Below are 17,021 nucleotides of genomic sequence, written 5' to 3'. Positions count from 1 at the left end.
AGCGGACCAATCAGAGAGCACCGTAACGACCGAGGCAGCATTTTAAACTTGTAGCAGAAACTGTTGTCAAAAGGCAGGACGGGTTAACGCTGCAGCCATCGACGGACAACTCTGGCGATTACTTTATTCAATATTTTCGTTTTTAAAAAATAATTATAGTCTAGTTGCACCGTGTTTTAATTGTCAATGAAATGTTTAAGTAACAACCGCGTCTAAAGCGTATTATAGCTAGTTTTGATTTAAATTCAGAAGTGCAGGGAGCACGCTAGCTTCCAAGGCCAAACTAACGTCAGTTAAGGTAGGGTTAACAATACTCTCTTCCTTGGGGTTTATCATTAATAACTCTATTGCAAAGGGGCTCTAAAACGTTTCTTTTTACTCCCGGCTAAGAGCACTTTAATCCAAAATGAGCGCTGGTGTTGCAAAGCCGGCGAACCCGATGCCGCACGTCGACCCAAAATCGGCCACTCTAAAAGAAATCCCAGATGTTCTGGTCGACCCACGCACCATGAGACGATACACTAGGGGGAGATTCCTCGGAAAAGGTGGTTTTGCAAAATGCTACGAAATCACAGACGTGGAGACAAAGCAGGTTTTCGCCGGAAAGATCGTGCCCAAATCGCTGATCCTGAAGCAGCACCAGAGGGAGAAGATGACTTCGGAAATCTCCATTCACCAAAGCCTCAACCACCCCAACGTCGTGGGCTTCCACGGGTTCTTCGAGGACGATGATTTTGTGTTTGTCGTCCTGGAAATCTGCAGGAGAAGGGTGAGTGCAGAGAAAGTGTCCTTTCTGTTAACTGCGGACGGCCAACGGTTACCCTGGCGGTCTCTTCCCGTCACAGTGCAGGAAGCTTGGCCTGTTTAAAACCACAGGAGCTCTGAACATAATTCAAATGAGCCACTATTCCTAAACTCAGTATTTTGATGGCATTAGTACTTTTTAAAATCCTTTCTTTCTACACTACATGGTAACCATCCGATATACTTGATATTTGTTGCTGCTTTACTGTCTCAGTGCCCCAGTTTAAAATCATTTTCTTCTCCAATTCAGTCCCTGCTGGAGCTGCACAAGCGTCGTAAGGCTGTCACAGAGCCCGAGGCCCGATACTACATGACTCAGCTGCTCAAGGGTATCCAGTACCTGCACAACAACAAAGTGATCCACAGAGACCTGAAACTGGGCAACATCTTCCTCAACGACGACATGGATGTCAAGATAGGTAATTTGCTCAACTCAGCATGATGGCAGGGACTCTAAATGTCAACTGGGTATATCAGCAACCTGCTGGTTTTAGAAGAAAAGGATGAGGCACACCCAGGTCCTTGCGTCAGTAATTTCTCATACTTCAAGAATGAACTTTTGCACACAAGTGTGCCTCTTTACAGTTATGTCCCCCTTTTTTTCTTTTAAAACAGGGGATTTTGGCCTTGCCACAAAGATTGAGTTTGATGGTGAGCGGAAGAAGACCTTGTGTGGAACACCTAACTACATAGCTCCTGAAGTGCTCTGCAAGAAAGGCCACAGCTACGAAGTGGATGTCTGGTCACTTGGGTGTATATTGTAAGTCTGAATACACAAGCACACCTGGAAACGGAGGTGTTACGGCCACTGAGTCATTCACACCTTGTAGTGTCCATTCTGATGCCAATGCCAAGCTTTGCACATCTGCTTGTTTAATATAGGTTTTTTGTCTTTTTACAAAATGCAGCCTTATGAGTCCTAATGGTTTTATATTTTCCCAAGACATACTTCTAATGATGTATTAGAAAGTTAAAAGTTGTTTAAAAAACAAAAATCTGCACAGTCACTTTTACCTCCTCCTTGTCTGAATTCTTAGGTACACTTTGTTGGTGGGCAAGCCTCCATTTGAGACCTCCTGTCTGAAGGAGACCTACAACCGCATCAAGAAAAACAACTACACAATCCCCTGGGTGAGGCAGTTTAACACGATGCTCTTTTTTTTTTTTTTAAAGAAAAAAAATTGTATACAAAGATGCTTTTTCGTTTAAGTCGTATCAACTTAAAGGCAATTGTCTTCGTGCAGCATATCAACCCAGCAGCGACCACCCTCATCAAAAGGATGCTGCATGCCGATCCCACCCAGAGACCCACCATTGCTGAGCTGCAAGCGGACGAGTTCTTCACGTCCGGCTACATCCCCTTGCGCCTGCCCACGACTTGTCTCACAGTGCCCCCGCGATTCTCTATTGCCCCTTCCACAGCCACCGAGCTCAGCCAGAGACGCCCGTTGACAGCTATAAATAACAAAGGTAATCCTCCCAGCAGGAAGAGAGTTGAAAGAAGCCCCAACTCTTCAGACGCTTAAAGCAAGGCTGAAATATTGGAGATGAATTATTTTAGTTTTTGCAGGAATGTTAATGATACGGGTTTGTGTTTCCAGTAGGGACAGAGAAGGTGGAGATGAAGGACGAGCCTGCACCACGGTGAGATGTTTGTCCCACTGAATTTGAAATAATGGAAATATTTATAAAGTACAGGTTTGCTTTTTGTGACACATTTATGTATTTGGATGTTTTGACTGGTGTAATCTGTGTGTAGGGAGGTTGAACCGTCGGAGAACCACCTCAAAGACATGCTGCAGCAGCTCAACAGCATCATTGCTGCCAAGCCTTCTGAGAAGGCATTCGTCCGCCAAGGTGAGTGCTGTCTTTTTATGACTGTGCTGCATATTTCATTAAGCTGGATAATCTGCGTGTCAGTGCTTCATACAGAGATGTAAATTCTTTTAATAAACAGAGGAGGCAGAGGATCCTGCATGCATCCCCATCTTCTGGATCAGCAAATGGGTGGACTACTCTGATAAATATGGACTGGGTAAGTATTACACTTAGACTCCACATCCATCCATCTGCACTTGAACACCTAGTTCAGAACAAAACCCCAAAACAAAGGAAACACAACTGTGATATTGGCTCATTTATGAAGTTGTCTAATACTAATAGTGTAATATTGAACCCTAAAGAGAATTTATACTTTCACTGTGAAAATTGGTAGTCATTGGCCTCCATCGGTGGGCTGGGGCGAGCATATAGATATAGAGAGATATAGATTTCCTTTATTTTGGAGTCAAAAGTGATCAGATGGTATAAGACAGGTGGAGCTAGTGATGCCAAAGCTGCAGGTTTTCACATGGATTTATTTGACTGCCATGCGACTGGATTTCTTTTTGCAACCTTGGGCTTTCGCCCCCTGGTGGTCAATAAATAGAAGACATGTTTAAGGGACTTGTGGTTAAACTTCACTTTTGAACCCCAGAATCTATGTCCCAGTTTTTATACTCTTTATGCATCGGTTAATATCTATTGCAAACAATTGCAGGAATTACGCTCACTGTAATTCGGAGCACAGATGACGTGTTTGCTAGTTCAAAAGAAACCACAGAGCAAGCATTGTTGTAAGGAATTGGCCTTAGATTGACTGAGGTGTTGCTTAACTAACAAGTAGGGTGCCTCGTCTTACACTTTGGTCTAAATGCAGGTTATTTGGTTATTTTAAGTATTGAGCGTTGTGCTAAGTACATTTTGTGTTTATGAATATTTCAAACAAGAGTTTCTCATCTTCATTTCAGGATATCAGCTGTGTGACAACAGCGTTGGCGTTCTGTTTAACGACTACACCCGTCTGATCATGTACGCTGACGGAGACAGCCTGCAGTACATCGACAAGACTGCAACTGAATCCTACATGAGCGTGCGCTCTTTCCCTTCCACTCTCAACAAGAAGGTAAGAAGTTAGACCTTTTGTTTTGTGTATGAGACGAGGTTTTAAATGGTCTCCGCCCTCGTTTTCATACTCAACTCAGTGTTTCTCTCTTCTTTGTAGATAACATTGCTGAAATACTTCCGCAATTACATGAGCGAGCACCTGCTGAAGGCTGGCGCAAACATAGCACGTCGGGAAGGAGATGAGCTGGCACGACTGCCGTACCTTTCCCTCTGGTTCAGAACCAAAAGCGCCATTGTGCTGCACCTCACTAACGGCACGGTTCAGATCAATTTCTTCCAGGTAGGACGCCACACCACCTTCCTACGGTCCTTAACTGGTTTACCTGTCTTGTGATGGCATATACAGATCCTTTATTCATGCTTTTGTTACTTTGTCTCTGGCAGGACCACACCAAGCTGATCCTGTGTCCGCTGATGGCTGCAGTGACCTACATAGATGAGAAACGAGACTTCCGCACCTACAAGCTGTCTCTTCTGGAGGAGTTCGGTTGCAGTAAGGAGCTGGCGAGCCGCATTCGTTACGCCAAGCTCATGGTGGAGAAACTGTTGGACAGCAAGCCAACTCCCGCCGCACATTAGTCCCCAAGTGTCTTTAATCACCGGCTGCTTCTCCGTGAGTTCAGGACGGGCTCGAACTTTCAGTCTTCATCTGTTTTATGGGTCATGTTGTAATCCTTTTTTATTGCCAACACTTTCACACCTACTGTGACAATTCATCTTATATATGTTGTACATGGAAAATTCCCATCTTTCAGCCGCTGTTTTCTCTTTTAAAAAATTGTCTTCCTGTTTATAGAAACTCTCTTGTTCTTGTAACTTTCTCGATGAAGCTTGCGTTCCCGCTGACAGCACAGACTGTGTGTGTGTTCAGATGAGTCTAGACGGGAAAACGTGAATGTTCCCTTGGTTTACATTGAACTTAAAGTTGGAACGGTCCTCCGAGGTTTCCTCTGCATCTTTTGTTTGTACATAAAGTCCTGCTTTTCAAACTCGATGCTGAGTGGACAGACTGTGAGGTGGGAGGTTGAGACTCGGGCCGGCTGTGTGGGTGGACGAAAGCTTCTCTGGTCTGCTTCTCTAGTTTGTTTTTTCTGTGTCGTGTGTAGAGAAATGGACCATGTTAATACGTCTGCATCATGTACATTCTTTCTCTGTTAGTTTTACTTTTTATAATTCTATTTTTAGATGGCATTTTCAACAAGTTGTACAAACATGTACATACTGATGAATATGAAGACATGTTGTAAAGATGGATTAATTTTACCTGTGTTTAAATAAAGATTCTCTTGTACAAGGCACTTCATGTCTTCAGGGGGGGTAGTGTACAATCTGGATATTTGTCAGCAACAAAGATTAGTATTACAAGTCAGGGTGGTTAACTGGGGGAAAAACGAATAAATACCACACCAGCTGAGAACTGGCTGAACTTCTACTCATGGTATGACTGAAATCGTGGACGGATATCCTGTTTTCATGCACCCAGCACAGGATTCACCCCTTCTCAGGTCACATGTTGAGGTAAGCTACTTTCTCTTTTTCCCCCTTTAATATAAATGCAGGTGTCCTCTGATATTACACACTTAAACACTCTTGAATTTCATTTTCTGACTTGGTGAGATGCTTTAAATCATTGATGTAGAACCCATTTTGATCTCATCTGCATCAGACCAGTGAAACTGTCCTTTCTGTCAATGTACTGAACTTTAACTACACATTAATCCTAGAGATGCCTTAATGCTGAAGTATTATTTTAACAGATTGTCTTTTTCTACATTATAATGAAGTGCTGCTGCAGTATTTGAAATAAATCTGTCAGGATGAGACTTAAACTGAAGTAAATGTGTAAAATTACAGAAATCTGGAACTTAATTACTGTGGTTTGGTATGAATGGCTATGGGGGAAATCTTGATCAGTAGAAAAAGCAAAAAAAAAATCTATGGAAGTGCAATTAAAAGTCCAAAATTTCTGTTGCCCTTCACATTGTCCAAAGCCATCCAGTGGATTGGAGTCTGTACTGGGCCCATTCTGGCCCCTGTTTGAGACCCCTGGTTTGAACCATAAAAAGGATCATGTGATCATCCACTTCACTTGTCTCTTTCAGGCCTTTGGTGTTGCTTAGCTGGCCAGTGCATCCTACCCCATGTGACTTCGATATCGCTTATTATTTAATTGTGCAATTATTACTGTCTGTGGAAATGGAGCATCTGAAAATATTGTCAGTAATTCCTAAACATCAGTAACTTCAGTCACATCTTGATTGCTTCAACATACCGTGGCGGTGTATGGAACAAAAGTACTGTATTAAATATATATATATATATATATATATATATATATATATTCTCTTCTGCTTATCAGGGTCACAGGGCTACACATAGAGACAAACAACCATTCACACTCAGATTCACACCTATGGGCAATTTATGAGCAATTAATGGCCACGTGGTAGGGTCGAACTCATTAATAACTGAACCCCACTGTTGCCTGCTGGTCACCAACGACCTGACTGGGAACTCACCTATTTTTATGACTGTGGCTCGTAAAGATTTGCTTAAAGAAAAAAATGTGACCATGGTCCAGTAAACTATTAATGATGAAATGGAAAACAATCTACAGGGGAAATGAAAAACTGAATATTTCATTAGGGGAGAACTATTGAATAGTAACTACAGAGACAGTTAAATAATATTTATAAGGAGAAACATTGTGGTGGCATTATTACATAAAGGGAAATAAACAATCACCTCCCCCTTTGTTAGGTACATCTGTTTTACTTCTTGGTAATGCAAACATCTATTCAGCCAATCACCAGCAGCAAACCTCTTCATTTAGGCATAAACCTGAGCATCAGCATAGGGAAGAAAGGTAATTTAAGTGACTTTGAATGTTCCATGGTTGTTGGTGACAGACAGACGGCTCGGGGTATTTCAGAAACTGCTGATCTGCTGGGATTTTCCCACACAGTCATCGCTAAGGTGTTACAAACAAAAATATGCAGAAGAGCATCTCTGAAAGCACAACACATTGAATCTTGGACTGCAGCAGCAGAAGACTACACCACATGTGCCACTCCTGTCAGCTAAGAACCAATACATTTGGACAACAGATGGGAAAAATGTTTCATGGCTGATGAGTCTCGATTTCTGCTGCAACATTTAGAAGGCAAATTGTTGCTGTGCACGTTCATCCATCATGAGTACAGTGTACCCATCTTCTGATGGCTGCTTCCAGTGGGATAATGCACCATGTCACAAAGTTCAAATCTTCTCTGGCTGCTTTTTTGAAGATGACAATGAGTTTACTGCACTCATTTCCACAGTCACCAGATCTATAAATAGAGCACTTTTGGGATGTGGTGAAATTCACATCATGGACAAATCTACACTATCTGTGTGATGCTATCATGGCAACATGGGCCACGATTTCCAAGGAATGTTTCCTGCACCTTTTGTAATCTTTGCTACGATTAATTAAAGCAGCCCTGAAGGTGAAGGGGCTAAAGTGTCCGGAAAGTGTATATTTTGGGGTAAGAATTTGAAACAACCCCCCCCAAACCGGATGTATTGCATTATTTTTTAACTGTCCTGTAGCTGGTAAATAATATAATATGAAATTTAAATTATATAGCTTTTATACCTGGTAAGCTCACGGTTATTTTGGGCTTTTAATGATTTCTCTAACTTTCATTTCATAACATACATCTGTTATGACTTTTTAAAAAGTAAGAGTGCACAAGCTTGAGTTTATTTTGGATTTTTTCAAAATAAAGTCCAAAGAACTCACGGACAGCCCACGTGTTTTATGGTCAGACAAGATAAAGCTTGAACTATTTGGTCACAGTGACAAGAGTAGGAGTTTGGGGGAGTAAAACTACAGAACACTGTAGTCAGCTGTACCAACTGACAGGCACAGTGGGGGTAGCATCATGCTCTGGGACTATTTTGCTGCCGGTGCTACTGGTGCATTGAAGAAAGTGGATGAAATTATGAGGATGGAAAAATGCCTTAAAATTCTTAAGTTTCACCTCAAACTCAAAAATATTCACTGTTTTAATAATTATTTAAAAGGACACATCAAAACTGGTTTTGGATTGGATAAAGCAGGCTAACACCAAACCTCTAAAATCTTGTTCCCAAACCCCCTTTTAAATATTTGTCGACAAACATTTAAAGCCGGGTTCATGCCCGATCAACTTGTTTAAATTCACCACCAATTCTGACAAGAATTACGATTAAATATCAGGACAGAATTATGACAAAAGCTTGCTGATGATTATCAAAAAGGATCTGGTCATCTTTCTAGGGGACGTTTAACACGGACAGCCGACGTTCACGTCCATGATGAGTGTAAGTAAACTTCTGGCCTTTAGTAATTTTATTACTACAGGATCCATTTCAGTAATATACTCGAGTAATCGTATTTCCAACGCTGCATACTTTTTAAAAACATGGTCTGTTGTTTTGAGCCACAGTTGTGGCTTAAAGTAGATAAAATGTACAGAAAATAAAGAATTCACAAATGTTTAATGTAAATCTTAAAACCAACTTTAGTAAGATTTCTTTTCTATATAACAAATACAACATACACATACATAAACAAGTCAAAAACAGCTGCAGTAATAAAACACACATTTCCAGTCTGACGTTACAGTGACCTAAAAGGAGCTCTAGGGTGTGACGTGTTAGAAAGCTTGTACAGCAGCGACTGGTTTATGGTACATGCTCAGTTTACAGTACATGAAAGCTCATGTTTTTGGATTTTTATGTTAAATTTACTCAAGCTGAAGGTAAATTCCTGAAATGCAATACAGTTTACAGCAGTAACCAAATCAAATGAAGGGAACGTGTCCGTGCCCCACCATGATGCTGAAACCCCCCAATGTCTTTATGTCAACGCAGACTGAAACAAAGATGTTTATATTTGATTAAAAAGTCGTCTAAAAGTCCGTTTTTAGCAGCAGCGCGAGTTCTGACTGTAGCAGTATAAAGTCACGTCTCCGTTGTGATGTCCAGTCACCAGCGTGTTTAATCCCCCCCATCGAGCCAGCTGCCAGCCTTCACTCTCTGGAGCCCACACCATCCTCGAAGCCCCCGGGTGCCCGAGCTCCCACACACAGGCGCAGCCGTTCTGACTCAGGCCCACCACGCCGGAGCCACTGACGTCGGCTTCACACAGCCTGTAGAGCAAAGTGACAGATGTAAATATGCCAGTGTGTTTGAAAAGTGACGCAGAAACACAAACCTCGTCTTCCATTCCTCATCTCACCTGCCAGCCCAGGTTTCCGGTGGGTACAGCTGAGTAGCGGGGATGGATTTTCCACTTAGAGGGTTAATGGCGACCAAGGAGAAAAATGCAGTCTTAGGATCTTTTATTTTTCCTTCTTTTTCTTCGTTTTCTAAAGAGCTTAGAAACTGATGCTGCAGCAGGACAAACAACACTCCCTGTGCACAAACACGCAAAGGACTTATATCATGTAAAGAATGACAGCGTTACAGGGGCATGGTTTTTTTGTTTTTACTGCTTTTACTTACACAGGAGGAATATCCTCTGAGGCAGGCTGTGTGAGAAAAACCCTCTCCAAAGAGGACTCTGCACAGCAGCTGTCCAGTCTTTAGATTCCTACAACAAACAGAAACAATTTAACTGTAAGCGGGAGCAGCTTCGAGGTAAAGATGAAGCTGCTGCTGAAATCACATTTCTTTCTATCAAAAACAAAACGACAGGAGGATTACGTTTTGTTTTGTGTTATTTAAGCTGTTTTTTCTGTCTGTAGGGGGCAGCAGAAACAAACAGATGAGTCTTTAAACTTCCTCTTGTCCCATCTGTTGTCAGTTGACACACTGACTGGTCAGGTGGTCCCGATGGAGCACAAGCCTACTGATGTCATTAGCTCTGTTTGAATAACTGATTCTAACAACATCAGAAACGAATGAAGAGCCAAAGAGAAACCCGAAACAGAATTCAGCAGTCTTGATCTTTAAATTAGACTTTTTATCATCACATTTATGTTTACCAGACAAAAAGGTGTCCGCCCTCATCTGTACCAATGAGAGCATCAGGAAGTCCGTCAACTGGTGCAAGCGCTCCCACGCAAACACCTGGAGATACCAGAGTCTGAGAGCTTGGTGAGCTGAGAGAAAAAAAAGAAAAAGAAAAAAAGAGAAGTGAGACACGAATCGTGACAACTCTATGTAAGCTTCGGACCCCAAATGCAGATGTAGTCTGTGACATCGACACAATGAAAGGCGACAGCGGAGAGGAAAACTGTGATGTGTTACCTGTAGTCTGACAGCGTAAACACCTGCAGAGTGGAACCTGTGGCTGAGTGGGAGGTGGTCACCACTCTGGACCGGGACACACCAATCACTGCCTGAAGAATCCCCTCACAGAGCAATATTTGCATGAGGCTGGAGCATGACAGCACTCTGTGCACACAGACAACATACAAATATTTTACAAACTATACTGAACTTAATGAAAACTGCTCATTTGCACAGGCGAAGCAAAAACACACCCCGTGATTCAGCAGCTTGTAGAACCGCCTTTAGCAGGAATAACTTGAAATAATGGTTTCCTGTATGATTTTGTCAGTCTCTCACATCGTTGTGGAGGGATTTTGGTCCACTCTTTTTTACAGTGTTGCTTCAGTTCATTTAGGTCTGCAAGCACAGCTCTCTTAAGGTCCTGCCCCAGCATTTGGTTGAAGCTGAGGTCTGGACTTTGACGGCATCGTTGCACCTGAATCCTTTTCTTTTTCAGATATTGTGTTATAGATTTGCTGCTAGACTTGGAATCATTGTCCTGCTGTTAAAACCAATTTGGGACACACTTTAGGTGTCAGACAGATTCCCTCACATTTGATTCTTAAATACTTTAATCAACTCAACGACTGCAAGGTACACTGGTCCTGTGACTGCAAAGCAAGTCAGAATCATCACCCGTGCTTTACAGCTGGTATGAGCTGTTTGTGCTGATGTGCTGTGTTTGGTTTTCTCCAAATATGTTGCTGTATTGTTGCCAAACATCTCCACTTTTGTTGAGAGCCTTTCTATTGGCAAACCTTCCAAACAAACCACTCATTTTCTGTATTTTTCTAATTGTAATGTCATGAACTGCAACATTTTAATCGAGGCCTGTAGAATTTGATTTGTCGATGATCAGTTAATCAAGTGCAGTTAATCAGTAGCACCTGGCTGGTCCTTACCCTCTTAATACCTATGGAAGCAGGAGGGGTGTACTTAGTTTTTACATGACAGTACATGGTAGAGATAATCATTTACGGTTTAGTATTCACCTCACTTCTCTGATTTCCAGCTGACCCAGAGTCACACAGATCAGCCCAGCAGCATCCGGGACATGAAACACACTGATCACTGGCTGCAAATAAACACCAATTACTGCCATGTGATTTTATGCATCTCCCAAACATTCAAACTGCAGTTTACTAATCACATTTATGTATAATTTATATTGTTTGTGCAATAACACTGAGCTACAACAAAGATGAAACTTATTCTAATACGTGGATTCTTTACGCTCATCTTTAACTATGTATTTATATTGTATAGCTAGGGCTCCTGGCAGATTACTGAAACCAGATGTTAATCAGTGGAACAGTAAAAAAGAAAAAGTAGTTCTAGCTAATGTTCAAACCTCCACAGAGTCATTCTGATATGCAGGCCCATAAGAAACTCACCTCACTAAAGGTCCAGGTGTGTATTAATTTCCATTCAGATGCTGAAGCTTGACTCCAAAGGCACACTGCCCACTTTCCTGCTGCTGCTACACACAAAGTGTCTGAGGATCCAGGAAAACAGCAAGCATCTACCAGAATGCCTCCTGCTGCAGCCTGAACACACACAAAAAACTGTAACTCACTCAAGAACAATGTCACGGATGCTTTAGATGCACACACCCTTAAATTATATTTAAGCTAAATAATAATCTTTAACTATACAGCAACAGATAAAACAGTTTTTTTACCCTCAACGTGTGCATGTGTCTAATTACAAGTTCTTCTTTCGTTTCCTCTGTTCTCAGGTCCAACTGCCCAGCTGAGTCCTCCAGCTGATGGCCGGAGGGACTCGGGGGAGAAGTGAGTTCAACTGTGTGATGCTGATTGGCCCTAACTGGTGGCTTAGATAAATGGTGGATCTCTCCAGATGGAGAGAGAGCAGAGGGGCTAGGAGGGAGGTAAGTGATGGAGGGACAGGGAGACAGGGGTGGAGGAGAGAGAACCTGTCTGGAAGGGCTGTATGGTGGAGGCAGGTTGAGACAAGGGGCAGAGGGGGAGGAGGTCAGAGGGAGGCTGCAGGTGACAGGGTGGGGGGTGAGACCTAGGGAGGGTAGTTTTGGGCTGGTACTTAGGGTGGATGAAGGCAGGTGTGGGGTTATAAAGAGGGAGGGTGCTGAAGCCAGAGGGGAACTCAACATGAGCTGAGAGATGACACCGTGTGAAGATTTGGTCTGATTTTCAGGAAGTCTGTTTGGAGTCTTCAGAGGTTCTCCTGGAGGGTTTGTTTCATTACATGCTTGTTTATCAGCGCAGCTGCTGGAGGAGAGTTCCTCTACAGGTGACTCAAAGGAAACCAGCTCAGTGGTAACTTTATCTTCTTCACTGTGATTTATACACCTCAGATCCTCTGAAGCATGGACCACACCACAATATGTGTGTTTTTCAGGTAATTTAAGTTTTTCTGGGTGATTGATGACATCATCATTCTCTGTGCAGACTGGTCTGTCTGCAGAGTTCATGAGAGTCTGAAGTTCAATATGAGAGTTCACAATCACAGTTTCCTTACAGACATTAGCACACTTTTGCCCCACTGGCTCTGTTGGGCTAGAGTGAGTCTCTGCCAAGCTCTGCTGCTCTTCAGTGAAGGAGTGCTTCATCACTTTATCTGTAAGCCTGTGTTCTTCTGATACACTCTGGATGTGTATGGACTGGGTAGCAGCCAGCTGTTCTGCATTATGACCTGGTGAACTTGCAATTGTGGGTGTGAGGCTTAGCGGGAGAGGAAGAGGCGTCGCTGCATCAGCGCCGGTGCATCGAAAGTCAAAGCGGCGCCAGCTGCTGCGTGTGTTGTAAGATGGGGATGAGAAAGGTTCAACTGCAGATTCTCCAGTGACTTGGCGAAGCTTGAGGAGCTTCAGGGAGGCAAACTGGTCATCTGGGAGATGAAAATCTTGGTGGGTGTCCAAGTTCATCAGCGGGCCAGACAACAGAGAGGGAAGACGAAGCAGAGACGTTTGAGCCGGTGACAAGGAGGGCAAGAGGAGAGATCGCCAGCTCGATGTACCTGAAGAACACAAAGTGGAAAATAAAAGCTTCAGTCAAAAACATGCTCGTCACTGTATATAGAACTTGTTATGTATATACTGGGTGATGACCTGACTGAAGGAACAACCTGTCAGTGATCATGTCAGTAGGTCTGTTCAGGGAACTTTAAAACAGTTAAACTGACACCAGACACCAAGCCAGACTTTCAGTGCACATCTACATTCATCTCCTCACAAAATAGCCTCTGTGTCATCTTAGATGCACTTCTTGTATCAAAAGAAGAAGTGCAGTTCTCTGCATTGGCTGTGGTTTCCTTCACACAACAAAAGTTTCCAGTTTCCATTCTTATAATTAACCTAATGCCGTCATTTCTTTGGCATTTCTACCCCTTTAATCACCACCATATGGCAACTGTGCACTGAGGGTTAGGATTCACGCTGAAGACAGAAGGTTCTTTTTGAAGGGTTATTATGGAAAAAATTAAAAGAGTGCATGCAAAGTGTGACACACTGAATTAAAAATTGCGGCTGTATATTGCAGCAAACTGTGCATTCAAGTGGGTCTCAGCAACATGTTTGGGAATTTCTGCTGATCTCTTATTTCCCAAGGGACTGCACAGCAGATGGATGCACGCTTGATTTGGCCCAGATTTTAAACCATCTCCTCCCAGTCTTAAACCAAGAATGTTTTGCATGTAAGGCAAATGTGCTAACCACTACACTGCAGAGGCACTCATTGCTTTATACCACTACATAACTGCATCGAAACATTGTGCTGCATCAAAATGTGCAACGCAAATAATGTTTTTAACGCTGTCTCTTTGGCCACAACAGTCAAATGAATCCAAAAGTCTTTGAGATGAGTCTCTCCAATTTCTGTGATGTTTTTATAATCTGAACGCGTGGAATATGTGTCAGATAAAGCACATAGACATGAACATAACCTTAAGGAGGAAGGTTGTTTTAGAAATGGGTGTAAATAGATCTTGCGCTCACCCTTTCGTCACAATTCACTTTATAGAGTGAACATAGGTCTCAGGGTATTTTTATAATGATGCACAGACACATAGACAAAGACTGATACCAGAGCCCAACAAATATATGACCAATAATGATAGACAATTGTCATTTAAACATGCAATATATGAGCCAATATTTCTTTCTTTCAGACACATGAAAAACAGATTATTCTAACGTTTGTTGTATGTGGTTATTTACGAGTCCTTACTGAGGTAATGTAATAATGCTGTTAAAAAGTTCACTTGTTTCACTGGGACAACAAATCAGAGATTATTCATTTACTGCCGACTCTGCTCAGATTAGCTGGTTGTTGGGACCTTGGAGAGTGCCCTCCTAACAAGTTATTTCATGTCTTTCTTAAAATTTGAATTTATCAGCCATTATAAATGCAGATACAGATCTATCAGCAAATATCTGATATTACCCGAAATATACGCTGGGCTCTATTTGATTCATACTCATACAAGTCTTACTTTGGTTCATGTGTGGGGATCTGTAAGCCTTGTTGTTCCTCTTCATAAAGATTTCATAGACCTCCTCTGGATGTCCAGAGGCAGAGCTGGAAGAAGCTCTATTATCTCCAGAAGTAAGCGGAGGATCAGTGATGTGTGTGGGCACGTGCTGTGGTTCATTTGTTGCTAGGTCGGTTTCTCCTGGGATTGGGCATGGCTCTGGTCCATCAGCTTCTTGGAGAGACTGACAGGAAGAGACTGGAATGTCTGTAGGTTGGGGATCATCTGAGGTTTGCTCACCTGGTGACTGATGTGTGTTCAAACTAGAGGCTCGTCCGGTCTGAGATCTCCCTCTCCCCGTGCCTCTCTTCCTCTTCCGGCCTCGTGCTGGACGAGCAGACGTGGGAGAAAAACTAGAGTCCATCTGACAAGCTGAAATCTTACCAGAGTTCTGGCTGTGTTCAGCAGATGCACACACAGATGCAACAGCCTGTGATGGTTTGTTAGGGTCCCCAGATGCAGTTGTTAGAGAGAAGAAATCTGTCTGAGAAAGGTCGCTGCTCTGTGTGCTCCTGTTCTGTCCTTTGGCACGACTTCGACTCCTGCGATGTCGTCCCCTGCTCAGCTGGGACTCTATTACAGCCTGCATGTCAGGCTGGCTCTGTGAAAATGTCATCCGTCTTGTGGTTCGAACGTAGTATTCCACTGGGAAAAGTAGTCCCTCCACTAATGTACAGGAGTCCATAAGGCTCCCACTTTTTCCACCTCCAGTCAACTCATTCTTTTCCTCTTTTACTTCCACACTATAATCATGCCATTTTTTACTTTCTGTTTTGTCCCCTACATTTTGTTCAGTGTCTTTACTAATGTTCTCTTCATTCCGTCCTCTACTATTTCCACCATCCTCTCCTCTCGCCCCTTCTTTTCTCGGTTTGTTTTGTGTGTCATCCTGCCCCTTGTTTTCAGTTTGTGTTGTGAGCAACAATGACTCAGGTTCTTTCTCCCCTTCACCTTTTTCCTCAGCATCTTTTTCCTTTTGTTCTTGGGATCTAGGGATGTCTTTTCCCTGAATATCCCCTGGTTCAGTATATCCATGTGTGCTCCAGTGTGTAAGCAGCAGAGAGGGAGACTCAGAATCTGTACCAGAAAAAAGCTCTTCACTTTCATTTATAGCATCTGCTTCATCTGATGTGAGTTTCTCCTCCTCTCCTGCTCTTTTGGCACTTTCCATCCCCTCACCCTGCTCCTGTCCCTTTTCATTGTTCTCTGTGCTCCTACTTTCCCAGCGTAGGCGGCTGCGTCGTGACCTGAGGCGCAGGGAAGAACCTGTTCTATAACCTGTAGGTTCAGCATGGCTGAGATCTGGCGTTTGCGGGCAAGCATCAGATGGAAGTGAGAACTTGATCACCTGGTTTCTCCTTGAGTTGTCAGATTCAGCTGGACCTGGCGAAAAATCAGATGATTTGTGAATTTCACTTTCTGCTTTTATTACAGGCCAAACACGCTGTGCCTCTGACAGTAATAACAGTGTAGTCTCATCCATATGACAAAGCAAATGTCCCATGATCAAGTGTTACCTTCAGTGTGTCTCTGGCTCTGAGTTAAGCCCTGAGCTGTGTCACCGCTGCGGTTCAGTATCAATGAAGAAGGATTGAGACGGAGATTTGATGCAGCCTCCGTGTCTCTTTGCTCCAGGTGGTTTTGTTCAGCGATCCTGCTCCTCACATGTTTCTGTACTGCCTCCAAGCGCTCGGCACGCTGTTTGCAGATGTATGCATATATATATATATGAGACAAAAATGCTCTTTACATTTTTCTTTTTATAGCACAATGAAAGACACTCACCTGCAGTCTCTGGGCTGTCCTGAGATATTCCCTTTGTAATTCAGCCAACTTCCTACGAAGCTGAGAAAAGACAACATTAATCTCAGAGGTCATGGCAGCATTTTATGTGGCTCAGGTGTGAGGACAAATGCAGGTTACCTTCTCCTTATCATCAGAATGCAGCGTAGATCTCAGCTGCTCCTCACAGTGCAGAATATCTCCCACAGTGGTCTCCATGCTGCTCTCTGGTCACAGCAACACACGACTAAGACTTAAATGTAGCCATGACACGGCTTCTATGGCGCTAGCACAGCTGGCAGACGTAACCTTTGCCATATAGATTTCCCTAAAACTTTAGCTCACCTGACAATAACGTGATTTTTCTTTAACTGAAAAACCCACACGAAACATAAACGTTAGCAGCCAACAGCCGAAGCTTACACCGCTATTGATAAACACCGATACTTTATTAAATGTGCAACTTGCCTTTTACTGTAGTTCATGCTATTTCATAAGGTGAGCTCTTCAGTGACTACACCGGGCTACAAGTTTGTTTTGACGGTCGATTTGGCAGCTATCGATTTAGTTCTAATTTCCCGCGACTCACATCGCCAGGCACGAGCAGTCGAGCGCCGATGAGTCGATCAGCGGTAGGTAAATGAACCCAAGCGTTGCTGCCGCCCCCTCGTGTCTGG

At 43.0% G+C, this 17,021-nt stretch overlaps 2 protein-coding genes across 3 annotated transcripts; one reads left to right on the top strand and one right to left on the bottom strand.

The window, feature by feature from the left end:
• plk1 (polo-like kinase 1) lies at positions 1-5,044 on the top strand. The gene is made up of 12 exons (XM_082537048.1): positions 1-298; positions 391-769; positions 1,055-1,223; positions 1,420-1,564; positions 1,842-1,935; positions 2,049-2,274; positions 2,406-2,448; positions 2,564-2,661; positions 2,762-2,839; positions 3,594-3,748; positions 3,848-4,030; positions 4,135-5,044. The coding sequence occupies exons 2-12, from the start codon at positions 407-409 to the stop codon at positions 4,327-4,329; spliced, it is 1,749 nt and encodes a 582-aa protein (XP_082393174.1). The 5' UTR covers positions 1-298; positions 391-406; the 3' UTR covers positions 4,330-5,044.
• A 3,213-nt stretch (positions 5,045-8,257) lies between these two features.
• Positions 8,258-17,021, bottom strand: palb2 (partner and localizer of BRCA2). 2 transcript variants are annotated; one of them, XM_082535339.1, is made up of 13 exons: positions 16,809-17,021; positions 16,486-16,567; positions 16,348-16,407; positions 16,080-16,260; positions 14,524-15,945; positions 11,735-13,050; positions 11,448-11,600; positions 11,046-11,128; positions 10,030-10,176; positions 9,765-9,881; positions 9,283-9,370; positions 9,017-9,192; positions 8,258-8,927 (listed from the first exon to the last, which is right to left on the bottom strand). In XM_082535339.1, exons 2-13 carry the CDS (start codon positions 16,561-16,563, stop codon positions 8,702-8,704), a joined length of 4,047 nt encoding a protein of 1,348 aa, XP_082391465.1. In that variant the 5' UTR covers positions 16,564-16,567; positions 16,809-17,021; the 3' UTR covers positions 8,258-8,701. The 2 variants fall into 2 exon arrangements, with proteins under 2 accessions (XP_082391465.1, XP_082391466.1); XM_082535340.1 differs by having other exon boundaries at positions 16,486-16,571; positions 16,934-17,006.

This window comes from Aulonocara stuartgranti (assembly GCF_965226115.1).
Source record: "Aulonocara stuartgranti genome assembly, chromosome: 6".
In the NCBI taxonomy this organism is placed as follows: domain Eukaryota; kingdom Metazoa; phylum Chordata; class Actinopteri; order Cichliformes; family Cichlidae; genus Aulonocara; species Aulonocara stuartgranti.
The sequence above is the reverse complement of the archived record's forward strand: the minus strand, read 5'-3'. Positions and strand labels throughout refer to the sequence as shown.

What these genes read in the sequence shown, in the direction of transcription:
- palb2 (XM_082535339.1), bottom strand. Translation starts at nt 16,563, where the DNA reads ATGGAGACCACTGTGGGAGATATTCTGCACTGTGAGGAGCAGCTGAGA. An exon ending in GAGCCAGAGACACACTGAAG is followed by an intron (nt 15,946 to 16,079) that starts GTAACACTTGAT and finishes ATTTTTCGCCAG; the next exon opens with GTCCAGCTGAATCTGACAAC. An exon ending in CTGGAAATCAGAGAAGTGAG is followed by an intron (nt 10,177 to 11,045) that starts GTGAATACTAAA and finishes CTGTGTGCACAG; the next exon opens with AGTGCTGTCATGCTCCAGCC.
- plk1 (XM_082537048.1), top strand. Translation starts at nt 407, where the DNA reads ATGAGCGCTGGTGTTGCAAAGCCGGCGAACCCGATGCCGCACGTCGAC. An exon ending in CGACATGGATGTCAAGATAG is followed by an intron (nt 1,224 to 1,419) that starts GTAATTTGCTCA and finishes CTTTTAAAACAG; the next exon opens with GGGATTTTGGCCTTGCCACA. An exon ending in TTCAGATCAATTTCTTCCAG is followed by an intron (nt 4,031 to 4,134) that starts GTAGGACGCCAC and finishes TGTCTCTGGCAG; the next exon opens with GACCACACCAAGCTGATCCT.